General features: G+C 42.0%; 1 protein-coding gene across 2 annotated transcripts in view; it reads left to right on the forward strand.

The window, feature by feature from the left end:
* FYCO1 (FYVE and coiled-coil domain autophagy adaptor 1) overlaps nt 1-18291 on the forward strand; it is a 133498-nt gene extending 115207 nt beyond the window's left edge. The window contains exons 15-18 of one of the 2 annotated variants that reach the window (XM_014058175.2): nt 12463-12558; nt 12745-12955; nt 17352-17461; nt 18181-18291. In XM_014058175.2, coding sequence (XP_013913650.2) covers nt 12463-12558; nt 12745-12955; nt 17352-17461; nt 18181-18256 — 493 coding nt within the window. In that variant the 3' untranslated portion in view covers nt 18257-18291. The remainder of the gene's footprint in view (nt 1-12462; nt 12559-12744; nt 12956-17351; nt 17462-18180) is intronic. The other variant, XM_087712964.1, reaches the window with a different exon arrangement.
* The last annotated feature ends 3994 nt before the right edge of the window (nt 18292-22285 follow it).

The raw sequence follows: 22285 nt of genomic DNA on the forward strand, positions 1-22285 counted from the left end.
TGGTTGGAGAAAATGACACACAAACAAATAGACTTTAAACCAGAGGTCTTTTTATTGGGGATCATACCAGAAACCTACAACAAAGACTTAAAATATCTGATTGTAAATGTGTTAACAGCAGCCAGAATTGTATTTGCAAAAAATTGGAAAAACGAAACAATACCAAAACAGGAAGAAGTTATCCAAAAAATAATGGACTGTGCTGAAATGAGTAAATTGACATTTGAAATTAGAGGGCAAGAGGATGAACAATTTTATAAGATATGGGATTTATTTTATCGGTGGCTAGGGGGAAAAAAAAACTTTGGAAATGAAAAATGATATACTTATGCTTTAATTGAAGAAAGTAAATGATGATATAATTATGCTGTGAAATAATCTAACAGTGACACAATGAAGAATTAATATAAGGTCTGGTGATATAATGTATAAGGTTATTATAATGATATTTCGCTGCTAATAAGCAATTCTAATAGGGGAACAAATGAAAACTGGTATATATAGGCAGCGATGCTTTGTTGAAAAATGAAGGAATAAGATCTCTGTTTGAAGGTATGAAATGCAAGGTTAACAATAAATATAAGTATACCTTCTGGGGAAAAATAATGCTAATGTTAACTGAATATATATTGTAGAATGAAAATGAGGCCCTTAGTTATATTAGATGAAATATTTGAGACGGTAAATATTATTTGAAGATGCAGATGTTAAAACACTTGTAACCAAACGACATGCTGCATGTGATGATGGTTTTTTTTCCCCTTTTTTGTCTTTTTCCCCTTTTTTTTTAAAACCCTAGGTTATTGTGGTGTCTATTAAATATACAACAGAGAGATACGGGATGTGTGTATGGGGGGAAACGTAGTAGGGATGCACCTGGAATCAAATGACATATTGTATGGGATGATGGTTTTTTTTTCCTTTTTTTTTGTTTTTGTTTTTTTGTGTTTCTTCAAAATCTTGGTGCATCTTATACTCTGAAAAATACGGTATTTTCTTCCAATATTTTTTAGTTTTTGTGCATCTTCACCACAAATGGTAATATGAACCAGGTATTTGATTACATTTGCGCATGCGTGAGAATGAGAATGGCTGCCGAGTCTTACCGCTCCGGCTACCGAAAGACAGCAAAGAAATAATTCGGATGACCAGGACCCCGGACATGGAAGCAGAGGGGTTCCTGCAGAGCACGGACGTTTGGGCTCTCCAGGGAGGTAACTATTTGAGGAGGGGGCTGCATTTGAGCGGCCCCTGGACGGCGTTACCTCCCCCGTTTCTTTCGCTGACCTACTTAAACAGCTGGCTGGCGGCGGCGGAGACGGCTTTGTACGAGAGGCGGCGGTTTCAGCCTCGTTGCCCTGGGAATCGTTGGACTTTCCCTTTGAAGACTTTCCCTTTAAATGAGCAGTGCCGAGGCGTTGGTGTGTGTCCCGAAGAGGGGGTGGGGAGCCCAGGAGAGATGTCTATCGGGTCTGGGGGACTGGCTTCTTGCCCCCACCATAGCCCTGTGGACTCCCCCCCTTCCCTCCTGGCGCGGCGCTTTCTTCCGCTTTTGCCGCTGTCCCTACGAGGCTCCACGTTGCCTGACCATCTTTCTGCTCAGACTGGGACTCAAGGATCCCAACGACAGGCCTCCTGTGGTGACCAGTGCCATCCACTGCTGCTACTACTCCAGGAATATCGCATTAGTCACCACTATTGCCATCATTTTGTATTAGACGCCATTACTCCGGAGAGACAACGAGCTGGCAGCTTGGACTCCCCCCAGTGGCCACTACTGCAACTGCAGCCCTCGGATTTTTATACGGATTTTTATATGCATGAACGAACTACACCTGTTCAATCAGTGTCACCTCTCTCTGCTCCAGTGTCACTACTGCAGCCACTCAGACTCTGCTTTTTACTAAACGTTTGGCAGTCCGGACTTAACATCTTTGGCAGGCCCCTAAACCATCTAGACTCCTGGGACTTTTCAATCCTACTAGAGGGAGAGAAGCACCATCCTCCCCCCTCTATGCATTTTCAGCGGACTGGAACTGGGCCTTTAACCATCATGCCAATTAATTGCCAGAGGAAGGGAGAGGAGTGGAGTACCTCTCCCCCCCCTCCCCCCCTAGGGGAGGGTGGAGGATGCCTTGGACTATCACAAGCTTAGTACGGACTTGCCAACTTGCGCAACTTTTAATTTTTAAATTTTAATTTTTAAATTGGTATGTTGAGTGCATGAGATTGTCTGGGATGGTGTGAATGACCTCACTTTTATTATTATTATTGTTGTAATCTGTGTTTTTTAATTATTCGTGAGGACTGCTTGTGTGAGAGCTTGGGTATGATTGACTCGGAGGACCTGCCGGGATTTGCGGGGGTCACCGGGGTGGTCGGGGGGACTATGGCCACGGGAGAGGGTCGGAGCATTGCGGTCATAACAGGGAGGGGCAGATATGGCGGGGACTTTAGGGCAAGCCATTACCGGGGAAGGAGGGTTCGCTACATTACAGAGATCCCTCCTTCCGGCCCTATGAGTCCCACTCCAAGACCAGATGGCGTGAGTAGTCAGGACCCTGGTCTCAGGCTGTTGTCGCTAAATGCCAGGTCTGTTGTTCACAAAGCTCCCCTCGTCCGGGACTTAATTATTGACGAGAGGGCAGACCTGGCATGTATTACTGAAACCTGGCTGGGCACAGAAGGAGGAGTCCCCCTTGTAGAGATGTGCCCAGAGGGATTTCAGGTGCTTCATCAGCCGAGAGCCCAGGGAAGGGGTGGCGGTGTGGCTATTGTTATCCGGGAGTCTTTGTTACCTCGTAGGGTCCCTGCTCCGGAGCTTGTCGGGTGTGAGTCCCTGCTGATAAAGTTGGACCTCAAGGGTCAAGTGGGTTTGCTGCTAACGTACCTGCCTCCCAACTGCGTTGCAGCATCCCTCCCCTCGCTCCTCGAGTCAGTAGCCGAGCTGGCAGTTGAGTTCCCCAGGCTTATAGTTCTGGGGGACTTCAATTTGCCATCGCTCGGTGAACGCTTTGATGGGGCGCAGGAGTTCATGGCTTCCATGACAGCCATGGGCTTGACCCAGGTAATTCGGGGCCCAACCCATGCAGCGGGTCACATGCTCGACCTCGTATTCCTCTCGGAGCAGTGGATGTGTGATCTTGGTCTGAGGGGTAATGAGATCATACCCCTGTCGTGGTCAGACCACTGCCTACTGAGGCTTGACTTCCGGAGGCCAAACCCCCACCGTAGGGAGGAGGAACCGACCAGGTGGTTCCGCCCCAGGCGACTTATGGACCCGTTGAGGTTCCAGACGGAGCTTGGGGTTATTCCTGATACTCTCGCCCACAGTTCGGCGGAGACTCTGGTTGCCGCCTGGCATTCGGCGGCGTCGGAGTCTCTTGATCGGATTGCGCCACTACGGCCCCTCCGGGTCAGTGGATCCCGGAGGCCTCCTTGGTTCACCGAGGAGCTCCGGGAGAAGAAACGCCGGAGGAGATGCCTAGAGCACCTGTGGAGGTCCGATAAGTCCGAGGCGAACCGAGCACTTCTGACCACCTGCACCAAGGACTACGTTAGGGCATTAAGAACTGCCAAAAGATCATACATCTCTGCCTTGGCCGCGTCCGCCGAGTCACGCCCAGCCGCCCTGTTTAGGATAACCCGCTCCCTCCTTACTAGGAGGGATGCGGGAGACCCCCTGCAGGGTAGGGCTGAGGACTATGCTCAATTCTTGGCGGACAGAATAGCTTGGTTTCGATCGGACTTGGACTCCACCGCAGTAGATCCAGCCGAGACACAGGAGGACTACTTGGCAAATCACCTCTGGGTTGAGTTCCAGGATGTTGCCTCTGGGGATGTGGACAAGGCCATTCGAGCTGTAAGTGCCTCCACCTGCATTCTGGACCCGTGTCCCTCCTGGCTGGTTGCCAACAGCAGGGAGGTGACACATGGCTGGATCCAGGCGGTCGTGACCACCTCTCTTCGGGAGGGGCACTTCCCCGCCGTACTTAAAACGGCGGTGGTGAGACCCCTCCTGAAGAAACCATCCTTGGATCCAGCCATTTTAAACAACTTTCGTCCTGTCTCCAACCTCCCCTTTATCGGGAAGGTTGTTGAGAAGGTGATGGCCTTCCAGCTTCAACGGGCCTTGGAGGAAGCTAGTTATCTTGACCCCTTCCAGTCTGGCTTCAGACCTGGTTACAGCACATAAACCGCTTTGGTCGCATTGACTGATGATCTCTGGAGGGCCAGAGATGGAGGCTATGCGTCCATCCTGGTTCTCCTTGACCTCTCAGCGGCTTTCGATACCATCGACCATGGTATCCTTCTGCGACGACTGCGGGAGGTGGGAGTGGGAGGCACTGTTCTGCAGTGGTTCTGCTCCTACCTCTCGGACAGGTCGCAGTCGGTGTTGGTCGGGGGGCAGAGATCGTCCCTGAGGCCCCTAACATGTGGGGTGCCCCAGGGTTCGGTCTTATCCCCCCTACTATTTAACATATACATGAAACCGCTGGGCGAGATCATTCGGAGGCACGGGATAAAATACCACCAATATGCGGACGATACGCAACTGTATCTGTCCGCCCCGTGCCAACTCAATGAAGCGGTGGACGTGATGAACCAGGGTCTTGAGGCCGTTAAGAACTGGATGAGCGCTAACAAACTGGTACTCAACCCGAACAAGACCGAGTGGCTGTTGTGTTTCCCTCCCAACAATTTGGCTAATGTACCAACACTTAGGCTGGGGGGTCAAATTTTATACCCCTCAGATAGGGTCCGCAACTTAGGAGTCCTCATGGACCCACAGCTGACTTTTGACTACCAGCTGTCAGCTGTGACCAGGGGGGCATTTGCCCAGGTTCGCCTGGTCCGCCAGTTGCGGCCCTACCTAGATCGGGAGGCTCTCGCAACAGTCACTCGAGCCCTTGTGATCTCTAGGCTGGAATACTGCAATGGGCTCTACATGGGGTTGCCCTTGAAGTGCATCCGGCGACTACAGTTAATCCAGAATGCAGCCGCGCGAGTGATAGTGGGCGCACCGCGGTTCGCCCACGTTACACCCATCCTCCGCGAGCTGCACTGGCTACCTGTCGGTCTCCGGGTGCGCTTCAGGGTACTGATGACCACCTTTAAAGCACTCCATGGTAGTGGATCTGGGTACTTGAGAGACCGCCTCCTGCCGATTACCTCCCTTCGACCAACTAGATCGCACAGACTGGGCCTCCTCCGAATTCCATCTGCCAGTCAATGTCGACTGGCGACTACACGGAGGAGAGCCTTTTCTGTTGCAGCTCCGACCCTGTGGAACGATCTCCCCGTTGAGATTCGTACCCTCACCACCATCCAGACCTTCCGCGCAGCCCTCAAGATCTGGCTCTCCCAGCAGGCCTGGGGATAGGTTTCCAAGTTACCCGCCCGAGTGTTGATTGCTGAACGAAAGTTGTGTTTTTATTTTTTTCTTTGTTCACATTTTGTTTTGTCCTTTGATACTGCACCCCCTTCCCTTGTGATTGTAAGCCGCCCTGAGTCCCCTCAGGGAAAAGGGCGGCCTATAAATCTTAATAAATGAACTAAAAAAAATGAACTAAAAAAAATTTCCAACATTTAGCGAATCTATCTTTATACAGTTTTGCCAATCTTTTTGGTGCAAAATGCCATGTAGAGAACATTTTATACAAATTCTCTTTATATGCAGTTGACATAGTGAATTTAACATTTCTATCACACAGTTTCTGCAATTTATCCAGTTCTATTACATATCCAAAAATTTTAGCCCAAACTATCATTGTCTCCTTTAGCTGCTCACTTTAAAGTTTAATACTTAATAAGTAACAATATATTTTCTTTATCAATTTTTCATTCGTTCCAGTTAATAGCTGGTCCAGTTCTGTTAATTCTTTATTAAAACCATATATTTCAGCATCTTTCTCATACCAAAATTGTATCTGCATTTGTGGCTACCATGCAATGTCCATTCCTTGACTACTATGTTCCTGCTTGGTTTTTAATTCCCGTTTTTCATTCAGAATATCTTTATATCTTACATTTTTTTCCATATTAATAACAATAGAATGTATCAATCTTCCATTGTGGAAAGCCAGACTTGTATTTTTAAATAATGTTATCTATTATTTGAAAATCCAGGGCATGGTTTGGTGGAGGTCATGTGACTGGGAGGGTGTTGCTATGTAGTCATGTGACTGGGGGGTGTCAAAACTCACTTTAACAATGTCCTGCTGGAGCAGGGTGGTTGGACTACATGACCTCCCTTCCAGCCCTGGGTTGCTGTGCTCTTTCAAGGTATCCTCTGAAGCTGCATCTAGTGCCAGGTTTGTGGTCCTCCCTCCCTCTCCTTTTTTCTCTTTTTTTTTTCTTTCTTTCTTTCTTTTGCAGCACCACCCACCACCAACCCCATTTTTGGCCTAACAGGCCTCAGAGAAGCCTCCCGGGAGCAAAAATGGATCCTTTCAACCCCCGTTTTTGGCCTAGCAAGCCTCGGGGAAGCCTCCTGGGAACAAAAATGGACCCCAAATGCTTTTTAAAAGTTTTTTTTTAAGTTCCTACCATCACACGGCACAGCTGATCAGAACCTTTTTTTACTTTGTTAAGCATTTTTTTACTACCCGTTTGGGCGAACGGTAGCATTTTTTACTACCAATTCAGGCAAACCGGCCCAAACCGGTAGCATTTCACCCCTGGATGGCATCCATACCATGTCTATTCTAGACCAAGATTTATGTCTATTGGAATAGAATGTGTACTGATTTTTCATGGGGTGGTATATATAACCCACAGCAACCTATTTGCAACATGATATATATCACTATATATCATATTAATGACAAAGTAATTAATAGGATGAATAATTATAAAAGTCAAAGTTTCAAAATACTCTGTTAACAAGCTTGTAGAATGTTTATCATGGCATCTTATCTATCCCAAGTTATCCTAAAAATTGTAAATAGTTTGTCCTGGAAAATATTCATGTTTGTTTCTTAAGGCTGTCTCTTATCCCTTGTTGTTTAATTAAATATAATTGACTCAGTTTCCAGAATAAGTTTATCTTATGATCAAAATCCAAATAGAAATGGCTACCAGTTAACTGTAATAAAACCACACATGAAAGCAAATATAGGAATATACAGGAAACTTCTCTTTACCAGAATATATGATTTGGGCTGCTGAATGTATTATATTTATGTGGTGCCTGATTTGGTGTGGCTTCCTGTTAGTGATTGGTATGTCGATAGCCAACTAGTAACTGTTGTTTCCTTGTGCTTCCAAGTCCTTAGTTCCTATATACCTGATTCACTGTTGATAAATCAGCACTCCTGTTGGCTGACAAGGAACCCATTTTTCAGACTTGAATCATTTCCCTGGCTGTCTTTGTATTTGTTCCAATAATAATCTTAATAGTTGCAAAATTGAATGTATGTCCTTGCTCATTGCAATGTGAAGCTAGAACAAGTTTGGATCTTTGACTGCACATTTGTATTCTTGCAATCTGATGGTTAGCTTCCTTCCTGTCCATCCTACATAGTCACAGGAGCAATCCAAGAAGAGGATCCAGTATTTTACATCAGAAGTACCGTATTTTTCAGAGTATAAGACGCACTTTTTTCCCTCAAAAAAGAGGCTGAAAATCTGGGTGTAACTTATACGCTGAATACAGCATTTTTTTGCCTCCTGAAACCCCGCCATTTCACCAAAAAGGCTGTGCATAGCCTTTAGGAGCCTTGCAGAGTGCTCCTGGGGGCTGGGGGAGGGCAGGAATGAGCAAAAACAGGCCATTTTTTGCTCGTTTTCTGGACCCCACCCTAGTCCCAGAAGCACTTTTCATAGTTCCCCACCCTTCTTTCTTAGGTTTCAGACACTGTTCAGCCAGGAATCCAGGAATGGGTTAACTCCGACTGCTAGCTGATTGGACTGATTCTGCCAGAGTTGTGATGACATGCCTCCGCTGCCTGTGTCTTCCAGCTTTTCGACTCAGTCTCAGCTAAGGACAGACGTGTTTCAAGTTAATCCTTGAAATTCTAGCTGGCTCCTGGTTTCTGCCAGTGGAACCGCTGGCCTCTTACCAGTATGACGAGCTTCAGCTCAAACCCTCTGAAGGCCACAGATAGGCAGTCAGCTTGCCAGGGGGCAATTCTGACAGGGGTAAGCGTGAACGAGCTCTGCTCAAATGCCGCTACCATGGGGCTTGGCAAGGGATGGTCAATCAATGCTTCTAGTTGCTCCAGCTTTGTGTGAAGAGCCTACCTCGACCCACTATAAGCCTAGGAAGCGCACAATGCCCACACAAGTCCAGGGACATTAGGACTGGCTCCTTGCATTCCAGAATCCCTTGACCAGCAATCCGCAGCCCCTTAGCCTACAGCAGTCACGCAGGTGTTCGGCGTCCCTGCTCAGTTCCTGGGCACACTCCTTAGCACAGGAACTTTGGCGCGCTTTCAGCAATGGTGCCCATTGCAGGCGAGCCTGCTTATTGGAGCGAACATAATGGCAGACATGGTTGCCACTTCTAGCAGAGAATCCGCAGCTCCAATGCAGCTCTTCCCTCTCAGTCTTCAGGCTCTAGTGGAGCTGTGACAGTGCCAACAAAGTCAGCGAGCAGGAAAATGGCCTTAGGTATTAAATGAGCACTAGGCACCTTGAAGAAAGCCTCCAAGGCTTAAGAATGAGATGCAAGGCCAGAAGGTGCTAGACTGCCACATTGTCAAAGACCAGAGGGAAGCAGAGCGGCGGGGGAAAGGGCAGCTCCAAAGGCTGGAGATGCTCTTTTGCCTCGCAGCCATTAGAAGCATTGCCTGAAACATTTGACCAGAGCTGGTCGCCAGATGGTACTGGGGAATAACTTTCTCTTCCAGGCTGTAACAGTGATCTGCCCGGCAACAGTGATGCTTTATTCAGCTCACTGTCAGATCCATTCTCTACTGTGGCTTCCTGGGAGCAGCCTCTGAAGCAGAGAATCCCTTCCAGAGAGGCAACCTTCACCCCTACATTGGTGCGGCTCCATCCAGGGGGCAGCCAAGAGCCTCAGATTCCACCCAGTATGGGTGCTTTAATTTCTGCGGCAATTAAGCAGAGAATAGCACCTGACTTAATGCAAAGCCAGAGAGCTGCTTTGGTGCAAGCAGAATTTCCCATGCACACTGGTCAGCAACAGGTGACTCATGTTGCAGGGGATTTCTTAGCCCCCCCCACCAGGGGCCCTATTCCCCAACTTCCAACCAGAATTATTCCTCACCCTCAGAGGAAGAGGTTCATAAGACTTAGAATTATCTGAAGACAAGGGATTAATGCCAGAGCAACCAATCTTCGCTAGGCTATTTCACTCATCATTATTAAAATCTCTGCTCTTTAAGGCAAGGAATACTACACGCCTGGGAATGAATCTGATGGCCCAAGATCCAGTCTCTGAATCAGACAGTCCTATGGACTTACTCTTCTCGGAACCAGCCACAGAGATAGAAGTCATTCCCATGCCTAGACTGTTTCTACATATGGTACAGAAGCAATGGGCCTCTCCAGGGGAAGGGCCCAATACCAACAGCCTGGATAAGAGATTTTACAACATGGGCCCAGACATGTCTAAGGCACTTCAGGTACCAGTGGTGAATGCCCTGGTAAGCAGCATTAATGGCACCTTCTGTTTTGGCCAATGCACTGGAAGAGGCCCTAAGATCAGAGGACAAGAGGGCAGAGCAGTCATTAACAAGGGCTCATCAGGTGGCGGCATGGTCTGTAAAAACATCCACAGCTGCCTTCTTTTTTAACAGGGCCTCACTCCTCTGGCTGCATCAGATGCGGTGAGGTTTGCATCTAAGGCCATCACCTCATCTGTAGCGACCCGCTGACTATTGTGGCTCCGCCAATGGCAGGCAGATGCCAAGAGAAAGTGGAGGCTCGCCTTCACTCCATTCACAAGGAATAGGCTGTTCAGAGACTTCCTGGATCCATCCTGGTAGAGTCACGAGACAAATGAAAAATCTTATCATCCCTGTCTAGGCAAACAGAGTTCTACCCCTCACCTTATTTTTGCTGCTCATCCTTTCGAGTGGTGGACACAGGGTCAGGATTCCCATGTCCCCAGTGACCATTCTTTCCCAGACAGGAGTAACATCAGGACAGATCGGGCAGGAACAGACAGCAGTTCCCTCCTAAACGGTCCTTTCATGGTCGAGGAGGTCGTCCTTTCGACGTTCGAAGTGACCACAGAGCCAGTCCTCCTATAGGGGGCTGCCTGGTTCCTATGGTGAGAGTCTAAAAACTCTACACACACAGAGAGAGGCACGCGCACACGCACGCACGCACGAATAGCTGTAGCGTTTACATACAGAGAGGATAGAGATTCTCCAGAACATCATATATCAAAAAAGAAAAGAACTATTTAGAGTCCAGCAAGGGGTTGAAATAAATCAGCATACAATTGCTAATTAACTTTTAAAGCAGAAAACAAGCTCCCTTACTGGTCCACGATTGTCCAAAAGTCATCAGGAATTCCATTCCAAACCAGAGAGCAGCAGAACTAACTTTGGCAGTAAAATTAGCAGATTGTTGGTAAGAGAATAAAAAAAACTCTTACCATGCAACAGCCGTTTTGGGAGGAGATCCGCCAAACTCTCTTACTAAGGTGAAGTTGTGGAGGACAATTTCATGTCACAGGTCATACACAGGCAAAACTGGTAATTATACTGCATCAGCAAGGTTTCTCCAGACAAAGATTTCAAAGTAGGTTGGGGTTTCAAGATGCGCTGTTCAAGCTCTTTTGAAGAAACACAAAGAAACAGGCAATGTTGATGACCATAGATGCAGTGATTGGCCAAGGAAACAATGCAACAGATGAAAGACATGTTGTGCTTACTTCCCTTCGACATCAGAAGATGCCCATCAGTGGCCATCAGCACAGAATTGGCAGAAATCTCTGGGACCACGTTCAATTCTGTCCAGGGTAATCTGGACAGAAGTGGTCTTCATGGAAGAATTGTGGCCAAAAGGCCATAGCTCCAATATGGAAACAAGGCTAAGTGACTCAACTATGCACAAAAACATAGGAACTGGGATGCAGAAAAATGGCGGCAGGAGCTCTGGACTGATGAGCCAAATTTTGAAATATTTGGCTGTAGGAGGAGACAGTTTGTTCGCCAAAAGACTGTAGAGTAGTACAATAATGAATATCTGCAAGCAACAGTGAAGCATGATGGAAGTTCCTTTCAGGTTTGGGACTGCATTTCAGCAAATGGAATTGGAGATTTGGTCAGGATCAAAGATATCCTCATTGCTGAAAAGTATAGACAGATACTTATCCATCATGCCATACTATCAGGGAGGCATTTTACCCCAAATTTATTCTGCAGCAGCACAATGGGCCATATCTACAGCCAATGTCATTCAGAACTACCTTCAAAATAAAAAAAGAACAAGAAGGTCTGAAAGTAATGGTTTGGTTCCCACAGAGCCCTGGTCTCAACAACATTGAGTCTGTTTGGGATTATGTGAGGAGACAAAAGGATTTGAGGCAGCCTACATCTGCAAAAGATTTGTGGTTAGTTTTCCAAACAACCTTGAAGGAAGTTGCCAAGTTCCTTCAAAATCTGTAAGGAAGTGTACCTAGAAGAATTGATGTTGTTTTGAAGGCAAAGGATGGTCACACCAAATATTGATTTGATTTGGATTTCTCTTCTGTTCCTTTCCTTTGCATTTTGCTAATAGATAAAAATAAACTATTACCACTTCTATTTCTGAAAGCATTCTTAATTTACAACATTTTTGCACAACTGTCTAACATTTTTGCACAGTACTGTATAGCTAATGGGTGAGATTATAAGGAATCTGGCAACTGAAATATTTCCAAACATACAGACAGTATGTCCTCAGGATACATTTAGATACAATCTTTTTAATTGTTCTTATTTATTGACTTTGTGTAACTGGCAAACTCTGAATCTTTTCACTAATAATAAAGGAACTTGCAAGCTGTTTATAGAACTGTTTACTAAATCTGAGTTTTGAGATTATGCAAAACAGGGACTGATTAACACCAACTAAGACTGTCTTGAAGAAAAGAAGTGAATCAGGATAACACAGTGCCCTCCATCCTTGCCACTAGAACCATTCCAGAAGGATACCATGATCAATGGCATCACAAGCTGTTGAGAGGTTAAGTCATACAAAAAAGGATTCAACTACCCCTGCCTTGCTCCTACCAAGATATCATAAAGCATGATCAGTGCTATTTCCAACCTATATCGAGGCCTGAATCCTGACTGAAAGGAATCCAGATAATCTGCTTCAGGAGAACCACTTCCTCCACTCCATAACCACTATCTCCCTCCCATTGGTTCCTGGTTCCTACCTTAGCTAATTTTGATAATTTTAATTTAATTTTATCATAAACTATCATGTATTCTGGATTTTCAGAAGATTGTTATATACATTTTGAGAATAATATCTGATTCTGATTTTCTATGTCCTCAGAAACAGCACTTATACCGCCTCAACTGTTGATGAATCTGATGATTTGGAAATGACCCAAGATGTAGAAATCTGTTTGCTGAAGTCAGGAGAATTGATGTAAGCCCAGCTTATTTCTCTATGTTTATTTGGAAGAAACTTCCATTGGCCAGAAGTACAATCATTTTAAACAATTGTTTCTTTTAACAGTATTGCTTCATAACAAGTGTTCTTGCAAGTAAGAAGTGAATTTCCATATTTTGTGTAATTTGTTGGTCAAATATTCTTCTTGTTTGTTGTCTTCAGGCTAAAGCTACCTCTCACAGTAGAGGAGATTTTAAAGTTTGGAGAAGGTACCAGAGAACTGTTTATTAAGTCAAGTACTTACAGCATTATTCCAATCACTGTAGACGAGACTGGCCTTACAATAAGCTGGGTGTTTTCATCAGACCCAAAGAGTGTATCATTCAGCGTAGTGTACAAGCAATCAGAAGAAACCTCTCTGGATCAATGCAAAGTAAGTTAGCCCTTCATACAGAATTGTTCTTCTCCATGGAAACATTGCACATAATATAATTGAACAAATCAGTTGAACTAAAAAAAACTAATATTTGTTACCAGAGCTATACCATTCTAGATCTCTGCCCCAAAAATATAATTAGATAATATGCTATAGTTTTAGTGGGCGTAGAGTTCTAAACAGTAAATAGGAGGAAACAATACTGCTAATTTTTGTTTGGATTGGCCCTGCATGAAGAGGATTTGGGGTTAAAAAAATGTGGTGGCATTTGAGCTCTTGTCCATCCTTAACAAAAGAAGCTATGATTGATCAATTACGCTCTTAGTATCAAGCACAAGGTTGCTGATGCTGAAAAATATTCTGTTCTTTATTTCCTTCACATTACTATATCTTTCAATTAATATTTTGGCCCTTTGAAAGGGCTCAAAACCTGGCTCTACCGATTGGCCTGGGGTATTCCATAATGTGGGTTAAAAAGAAGACTTCATATGTACCCCACTGTATATTGGTTCCTATCTTAGCTGATTTCGTTAACTTTATTTTTTTTTATAATTAATTTTTTTTTATTTTATACACATAAGCACATCAACAGAACACATAAACACATTAACAAAAATAACCACATAACTTAAAAACAACATAGGAACAATAAGTTCCATCGTATATCATACAGCAGTTCCGAATCGGTTTCTTTGCAGTTAGTGTTTTCCCTTCTATACATTTCTATCTTGCGTTCATAATCTCGTTATTCATTATCCATTTTTATATACATTTCTTTATTTATTTATACTTAGCTACTTATGATCAAGTATTATTTACCTAGATTGTGCTTTATATTTTTACTGTCATTTATTCTCTTACATACAGTTATAGGTATACATTCACATAGTTATTCTTTTTCTTTGCCATTCTTATATTATTATTATTCCATTTAAAAGGATATAAGGTATAATTTGGAATGTATTGTTTACCATCCTTCACACCTGCTATGACACCACCTTATTTTCTCTTTCTTTTCTTTTCTCCCTCCCTTCCTTCTCTCCTTCCTTCCTTCCTCCTCTCCTTCCCCTTCTTCCTTCCCTTACTTTTCCCCTACTCCTACCCTCTATCTTCTCCTTCCTACCCCCTCTCCTTCTCTTTTTCTCTCTTCCTCCCTCCCCTCCTTCTTTCTCTCCCTCCCACCCACCTCTCCTTACCTCTTTCTTCTTCCCCTACCTCTCCTCCACTTCTCACCTAATTTTCTCTTTCTTTTCTTTTCTCCCTCCCTTCCTTCTCTACTTCCTTCCTTCCTCCTCTCCTTCCCCTTCTTCCTTCCCTTACTTCTCCCCTACTTCTACTCTCTTTCTTCTCCTTCCTACCCTCTCTCCTTCTCTTTTTCTCTCTTCCTCCCTCCTCTCCTTCTCTTTCTCTCCCTTCCACCCACCTGTCCTTACTTCTTTCTTCTTCCCCTACCTCTCCTCCACATTTCTTCTTCCTCTCCTATTATCTCTACCTCTCTCTCTCTTCCACCCTCCACTTCTTTTCTTTCCTTTATCCCTCCATTCCCTACTTCCTTCCTCCCCTCCTTTCCTTCCTTCTTCCCTTCCTTTCTTTTTCTATTGTTATAGGTGTCTCTTTCAAATCCAGTTTATGTTTTCCTGAGGGTGTTATTTCCACAAGTCCATTTTTTTTCCATATCATTTCCTTTTTTCTCTATCATTCTACAGTCTATATGCCAGCTATCATCCTGATTTGATTTCACCAATCATGACCCCCTTGTTTTACTCATAATTATTATTTTTGAGAGTTGTTCTATTCTTTCATTGCTTTTTATTTCTTTTCTCCATCCATCTATACCAATTAACCCATATCTGGTTTACTTTCAATTTCTTAGGAATATTAAACATCTGGACTCTTTTTTTTCTTTTTTTTAGTGCGTTCAGTCCATTCAAGTTTATCGACATAGTTGTTATTTCTTGATCCATCTTTAGTTGAGATTGTTTCTTTTACTTCTAGTTTGTATCTGACTTTTCCCTCCCACGCCTTCCTTCTCTGCTCTCTCTCTTTCTTGCCTCTGTTCTTCTCTCCTGCTTCTTCCGCTGTCTTCTAATGTTTCTTCCTCTTGACCTCTGCATTCTAGTTCCTCTTTGCTTCCTTGTTCTCTTCCCCTATTGCAGTGTTCTTCATAGAATTTGTGTGCTTCTTCTAAATTCTCTATCATATCTTTTTCCTTGCCAAGATACCAGAACCCCTTCTGGTACTAACCATCTATAAATTATTCTATTTTTATTTAAATCGTTTGTTAAGAATTAGTATTGCCTACGTTGTTCTCGAATTCTCCGTGGGATCTGTTTAAGCATGGACAGCTCTTTTCCCTGTAGTATAATCATCTCTTCTCTAGTTTTTTTGTACACTTCATCTCTGGCAGTTTTCTTAGCGAACCTTACATGCACTTCTCTTGGGAGTCTATTTCTTCTTGCGTAGTTAGTATTCACCCTGTAAGCCTCATCAATAATCCCTCTCACTTCCTGTTCTTTTTTTTTGCAGAAATTTAGTGAGGGTATTAATCATTTTTTCTTTGAAATCTTAGGTAGAATGCCACTTTTTCGTTTTCGAGTTGGATTATTTATAATTCTAATTTCTTATTAAGTTGTCTATATTCTATTTCCATCTTTCCCATCTTCTGATCTGAGTGTTGTATTTTTTCTTCCATACATTGAATTTTCTGTTCATTGATTGCTGAGGCATTCTGAATCTTTTCGACTTTATCATCTACACTCTTGATAGTTCCTTTCAATTCTCCCATTTCATTTTTTAATTCTTTATGATTCCTCCTTGACTCTTCTTGGCTTTTTGCCAAAGTCTACTGTATCAATTGGAGCATCGATTGCATGTTCTGCATCATTGGTGCTGGTCCCGCTGATTCTGCCATCTTTTCAGCTTTCTTCAACCCCCACGCACTCTCGATTGACCTTTGGTTTGAGGAGGGGGGGTGTTGCTGAGTATGGATATGGTCTTTTTCCCTAATTTTACTGAGGTTGCCATTTTTAACCCGCTATTTGTCCTTGCCCACAAATGGCTATAACTTTAACCTTGTTTATACTTTATCAGTAATATCAATAATATAAATAATTGTATAATCCACTATTCAGCAACAATTCAACTATTAACCTTCCTTGATATCACCTTTCAATACTTAAACATTCCTATGTAGTATTCTATTTAATTAATTTGATTAATATATATTATAAATTTATATATCACACTCTTGTCTTATATCAATAAATGTTTCTCAATTTTATCGGTTATACAAGTGTTCACTTCTGTAATTAGTCTCTCTATGTTCTCACACAGCAAGCTTCACCATTCAAATTTGCAGTCCATTAGGCATCTCCTTACTATCACAGTTAATATACACAAAGCAAAAGTTTATTTCCAGACAGATCTCTGTTCCAAGCTCCTAGTCAGACAAATATCAAATGCTTAAAAGTTCAACACAGCAGCAGAAGGACTGGTGAGCAGAAAGAAAAGGGAACTCCATTTACCAACCTGCCTATTAAGCAGTCACTTATTTGAACCTTCCAACTCTTTTCAGCAATTCTTATCTTCTGAAGCCCATGTCAGGATTTCGTTCTTACTGTGGCTGATCTTTAGGCTCTTCCGGCTGTCCCTTCCTGTCCATTCTAACGCAGCGTCTCTGCTCCGCTCCTTCTCAGCAAAATTGTACTGTAAAAATAGCCTCTCTCCCGGCTACTTCTACTTCCAGCACATCCTCTCTGCCAGTTTCGCGTTGCTTTCCTCTCTGGATTGTCAGCAATAAAAACAAGCATCCGATTTCAACTGCTTCTATTTCTATTCTTCCTTCTATGCAGCCGCCATTGCTAAGGTCCTAACCAGAAGGTAGGATATTTCTTCGCCCTTTTAGGGGGTTTCTCCTATCCGCATGGGATTTGCCTTATCACCCCAGAGTCTACAGAGTATCTCCTTTGATCTGCTGATCTCTTCGGGATCAGCAGTGCTCCAAAAAAGAGCCCAAACGAAGAGGTTAGAGTTAGGGGTTAGGAGAGTTCCCTTACCCCGCTCTAGGCACAATGACGTCACCGCCAGAAGCTTTTGATTTTGTTAACTTTAATATTTAACATTTTAATGTTTTATATTATTGATTTTACTATATTATAGGATTTATATTGTAGGTTGCCCAGAGTCGCTTGATAGTTAAATGAGGGATATATTAATTTAATTAATAAATAATCAATTGGTGGCTGATTATGAGCTGATAATGATGGAAGTTTTGGTCAATATATAAAGAAAGCATTTGTTTGGCAGGCTGGTTAAAAACTTATTCATTCATTCATTCCCCAAGTTAATAATAGAAAAGTTCCTTCTTGCTAATATACTGATATATATTTTTCAGGTTCTTATACCTATGACTCGTTGCAATTCTCATAAGGAAACTATCAGAGGGAATGTAAAAATCCGAAATGCTGGAATTTACATACTTATTTTTGACAACACTTTCTCTAGGTTGGTGTGCTACAGAGCAGAAAGTATTTTTTTACAGTTTTGATGTTTTGGAGATTTTAGGAATTATCACTTATTTAATTCTGAGTGGAGTGAATATAGAAATCTGTTGATGCTTTAATTGTTTCTATTTAAGTTGTAAAAGGTCATTTTATTTGGCTTTTCATTACTGGTTTATATATTATTATATTCTATTGTATGAGGCAATTTTGCCATAAAGAAAAAAATAGCCATCTGTTCTGTGGCTAGGATCACATTGATCCAATTCAGAGGAAGAGATTTGAACTTTATTTAATTGTAGTTGTTTAATTTCTTTTAAGCAAGATAGTTGTTAAGTAATTTTACTTCATTGTACAATCTCTTTTGCCACAGTTGTTAAGTAAATCATTGCAATTGTTAAGTTAGTAACATGGTTGTTCAGTACATCTGGCTTCCCTGTTAACTTTGCTTATCAGAAGGTCTCAAACACTGGTCACATGACCCAGGACACTTCAATCATCATAAATATATGCCAGTTGACAAGCATCTGAATTTTGATCATGGAGATATTGCAACATGTGTGAAAAACAGTCATAAATCACTTTTTTCAGTATCATTGTAATTTAGAACAGTCATTTAATGATTGTAAGTTAAAGACTACCTGTAATTTCATTGTTTCTCCTTGATGTTCTTAATTTTACAATTTCATTTTGACTAATTTTCTTATGTTGTTTTTCTTCCAGGTTTATCTCAAAAAAAGTATTTTTCCACCTATCTGTTCAACGGCCAGTGATTTATGATGGAAGTGATTTTCCATAGTTCTTCCTGTATAAAATATCTTGCAAGAAACACTATTATTTTTGTATGAGTGGGTTTGCATGTGTGTGCACATGCATATGTGTATCTGTGTCTCTGTGTGTATGCACAGACACACACATACATATGAAGCAATAAAATTACGGAAGGATATAAATCCTCCAATATTTATGCAATAATTCAGAAACCACACTTAAATATATATGCATACAGAAAAAACATAGCTTTTATGAAAGCAATATTGATTCTAAACTGTATGCCAGTTATTCAAAAGCCATTTTGTTTATTAAATAGTCAATATAGTTATATTCTGCTGCATTTCATACCAAAATGATTCTAAATACATTTTATTAAAGAGCTAAGAATAAAAATATTATTTTTCAATTTAGAAGATTTAACATATGTATAACACTAATTATTGTTGGTTATATTGAGTCAGCAACAGACAGATAGAAAATCAGTTTTGCATAAACATTAATATATTAAATTAACTTCCCAGCTAAGTAAGCTACAGTTTAGGATCACAGAATCTGAAGGGGTGCCTTAAATTTTCAGATTTTAAACAATTATAGTTTTATTATTTCATATAGTATATGAAAGTTTTTATCAGTTTTGTCAGTTTATCAGTCCTCCTATCTGCTTCAAATGAAAATATGCTTTGTTTTTGCTTGTATTCATGCTTCTTGGCAATGCTCTTACTATAGTGGGGCAAAAAAGTATTTAGTCAGTCACCAATTGTGCAAGTTCTCCCACTTAAAAAGATGAGAGAGGCCTGTAATTGACATCATAGGTAGACCTCAACTATGAGAGACAAAATGAGAAAACAAATCCAGACAATCACATTGTCTGATTTGGAAAGAATTTTTTTGCAAATTATGGTGGAAAATAAGTATTTAGTCAATATCAAAAGTTCATCTCAATACTTTGTTATATATCCTTTGTTGGTCAAACATTTTCTGTAAGTCTTCACAAGGTTGGTACATACTGTTGCTGGTATGTTGGCCCATTCCTCCATGCAGATCTCCTCTAGAGCAGTGATGTTTTGGCGCTGTCGCTGGGCAACAGGGACTTTCAACTCCCTCCAAAGGTTTTCTATGGGGTTGAGATCTGGAGACTAGCTAGGTCACTCCAGGACCTTGAAATGCTTCTTACGAAGCCACTCCTTCGTTGCCCAGGTGGTGTGTTTGGGATCATTGTCCTGCTGAAAGTCCCAGCCATGTTTCATCTTCAATGCCCTTGCTGATGGAAGGAGGTTTGCACTCAAAATCTCACGATACATGGCCCCATTCATTCTTTCCTGTACACAGATCAGTCATCTTGGTCCCTTTGCAGAGAAACAGCCCCAAAGCATGATGTTGCCATCCCCGTGCTTCACAGTAGGTATGGTGTTCTTTGGATGCAACTCAGCATTCTCTCTTCTCCAAACACGACTAGTTGTGTTTCTACCAAACAGTTCTACTTTGGTTTCATCTGACCATATGACATTCTCCTAATCCTCTTCTGTATCATCCAAATGCTCTCTAGCAAACTTCAGACAGGCCCGGACATGTACTGGCTTAAGCAGGGGGACATGTCTGGCACTGCAGAATCTGAGTCCCTGGCGGCGTAGTGTGTTACTGATGGTAGTCTTTGTTACGTTGGTCCCTGCAGGTCATTCACTAGGTCCCCCCGTGTGGTTCTGAGATTTTTGCTCACCGTTCTTTTGATCATTTTGACCCCAAGGGGTGAGATCTTGCGTGGAGCCCCAGATCGAGGGAGATTATCAGTTGTATGTCTTCCATTTTCTAATTATTGTAAATTCAATTCTCATGCAGCCTTATTCTTTGTTGGTAGTTTCCAAAAAGCAAACTTTCCAATACTTACAATATCTAAATCTAGCCCTGATCATGGTATTCGCCAAATATTTCGGGGCTACAGTTCTTGCTGGTTATATAAGTTAAGAATTCTGGGAGTTTTTGCCCAACACGTATGGCAGGTATAGTTGGGGAAAGCAGTTCAACATGCAAAAAGGCGATGTTTGGCATCAAAAAGATATCTCTCCATTTTACAAATGGGTGCCTTCTTAATACAGTTGACATGTTGCCTGTGACGCAAGATTAATTAATTTGCTGTTGTCTGAGACGCAGGATTAATTAATTTGCAATCTAGAAGCAGGCCTACGTTGATTGATTATGCCTACACAATGACACAGTTTACAACCAAGTATAAAACCTATTAAAAGTTTGGTGTTATTTATTTACCCATTTTCAAAAAGGAGGGAACTATTCTTTTTTCTATCCATCACTATATTTGGCATCACACATTGTCTTTACAAGCTTTGAATATTTTCTCTTGAAGATGCTGAACACAAGCTTAAAGGAAAATTTGAAACAAGGAGCAGAAGATGTACTTAGTTAAGCAATATTTTACTCCACCTCTTCTTATTAATGTTGAGTATTATGAATTCCTGATCCCCAGACATAACTTATATTTCCCAATATCTGCTAAGCATAGACTTTAAATAATAATAATCCACCCTACTTGGAACAGCTTATATCCTCCAATGTTACCTGAACAGTTTCTAGGTCCTTGGTTAGTACTCAAGCTGTTGAGCTACCAACCAGCCAGTGGTGGGTTGCAGGCAGTACGCCCCGGTACGGGCGTACTGGAGCCTGCATGGAGCACTGGGTACCATTCCGGTATAGTGCTCCGGAAGGCCCACCCATCCGCCCAAGCTCCTTACCTGTCCTTTAAAGCCTTCGGCGCTTCCACGCAGGCGCATCGTATGTACAGCACCTGCGCAACACTCCGCCGAGCAGCTGGAGCACTACGGAGGCTTTCGGAGGTGTTGCTGGCAGGTACGATGCATGCGTGCACCACGCGCAGGCTGCTCAAGTCCTTGTGGGCAACGCCAGGCCCGTTCCAACCATACCAGTTGGAACATGATCCGGAACCCACCACTACAACCAGCCCAAAAGGCTGTGAATCTCACCAAAGATGTAATAATAGTAATAATAATAATAATAATCAATGCCAAATCCAGCGAAACAACTGGCCTCTGTGATACAATTGTATAGTAGTAGTAGTAGTAGTAGTAGTAGTAGTAGTAGTAGTAGTAGTTAGTAGTATTTGTGAAGGAGAACAAAGGTAAATTTCTGGTTCCTCAATTGGTACAAAAGGTGCTAAACTATGTGAGGAATGAATTATACTATAACATAGAGCTATATTGTTATCATGCCAAGCACTAGAACTTTTATTTGACAGAAACACCATCATGCTAGAAATTATTCTGTTCTTTTGCACTCTGTACAAATTAGCTTGAACTTTAAATTCAGCCAGTTTAAGACTAGGAAATGAGCGATATGGCTTACTTACTGCTTGATATTATTACAAATACTGTGCAAGTCTAGTTAATGGATTGACCAATGCAGTGCAGATACTTTGATTATGATTTAAAATTCTCTCAGTGCTTCTATAATCCCAAACAGAATTGCCTGATGTGAGTTTTTTAAAAATGCTGGTAACTTAGAAGCAAAATGAAAGATATTGGGGATTGACCATTGTTTTGTTAAATGTTATTATGTTTTAAGATTATATTTTGAGTTGAGTAGCAAAGAGGATTTAATGCTAAAATCTGGGATGTTACCATGGATTGTGCAATATCAAATGGATTTTGAACTAAAATCCCATAATATATTAAAATCCCATATATATATATATTCTCAGTCTATTTTACTGTAGAAATCTAATAGAATATTTACTTTTTCCAAAAATAGGTTTCTTTCATATATAAAAGTAATATGAAAACGGATGCCAAAATATACAGATAATGTATTATTCTAAATACATATTATTGATGAAATTATGTTTGAGTGATTTATCTCTTGTGTATTTATTATAATTTTTCGTTCTTACAAAACAACACCTTATGTCCATCACCAATAAATGTCCAAAAAACATAAAGGAATCCATGTGGAAATAACCTTGTTAGTCATTACATTAAGTGCTGGTCTCCATTTCAAGGCTAAAGAAAGACCAGGCTATTTCCATGGT

The sequence above is a fragment of the Thamnophis sirtalis genome, unplaced genomic scaffold (genome assembly GCF_051295495.1).
Source record: "Thamnophis sirtalis isolate CommonGarterSnake01/CBP01778 unplaced genomic scaffold, rThaSir2_p1.2 scaffold_4, whole genome shotgun sequence".
In the NCBI taxonomy this organism is placed as follows: Eukaryota; Metazoa; Chordata; class Lepidosauria; order Squamata; family Natricidae; genus Thamnophis; species Thamnophis sirtalis.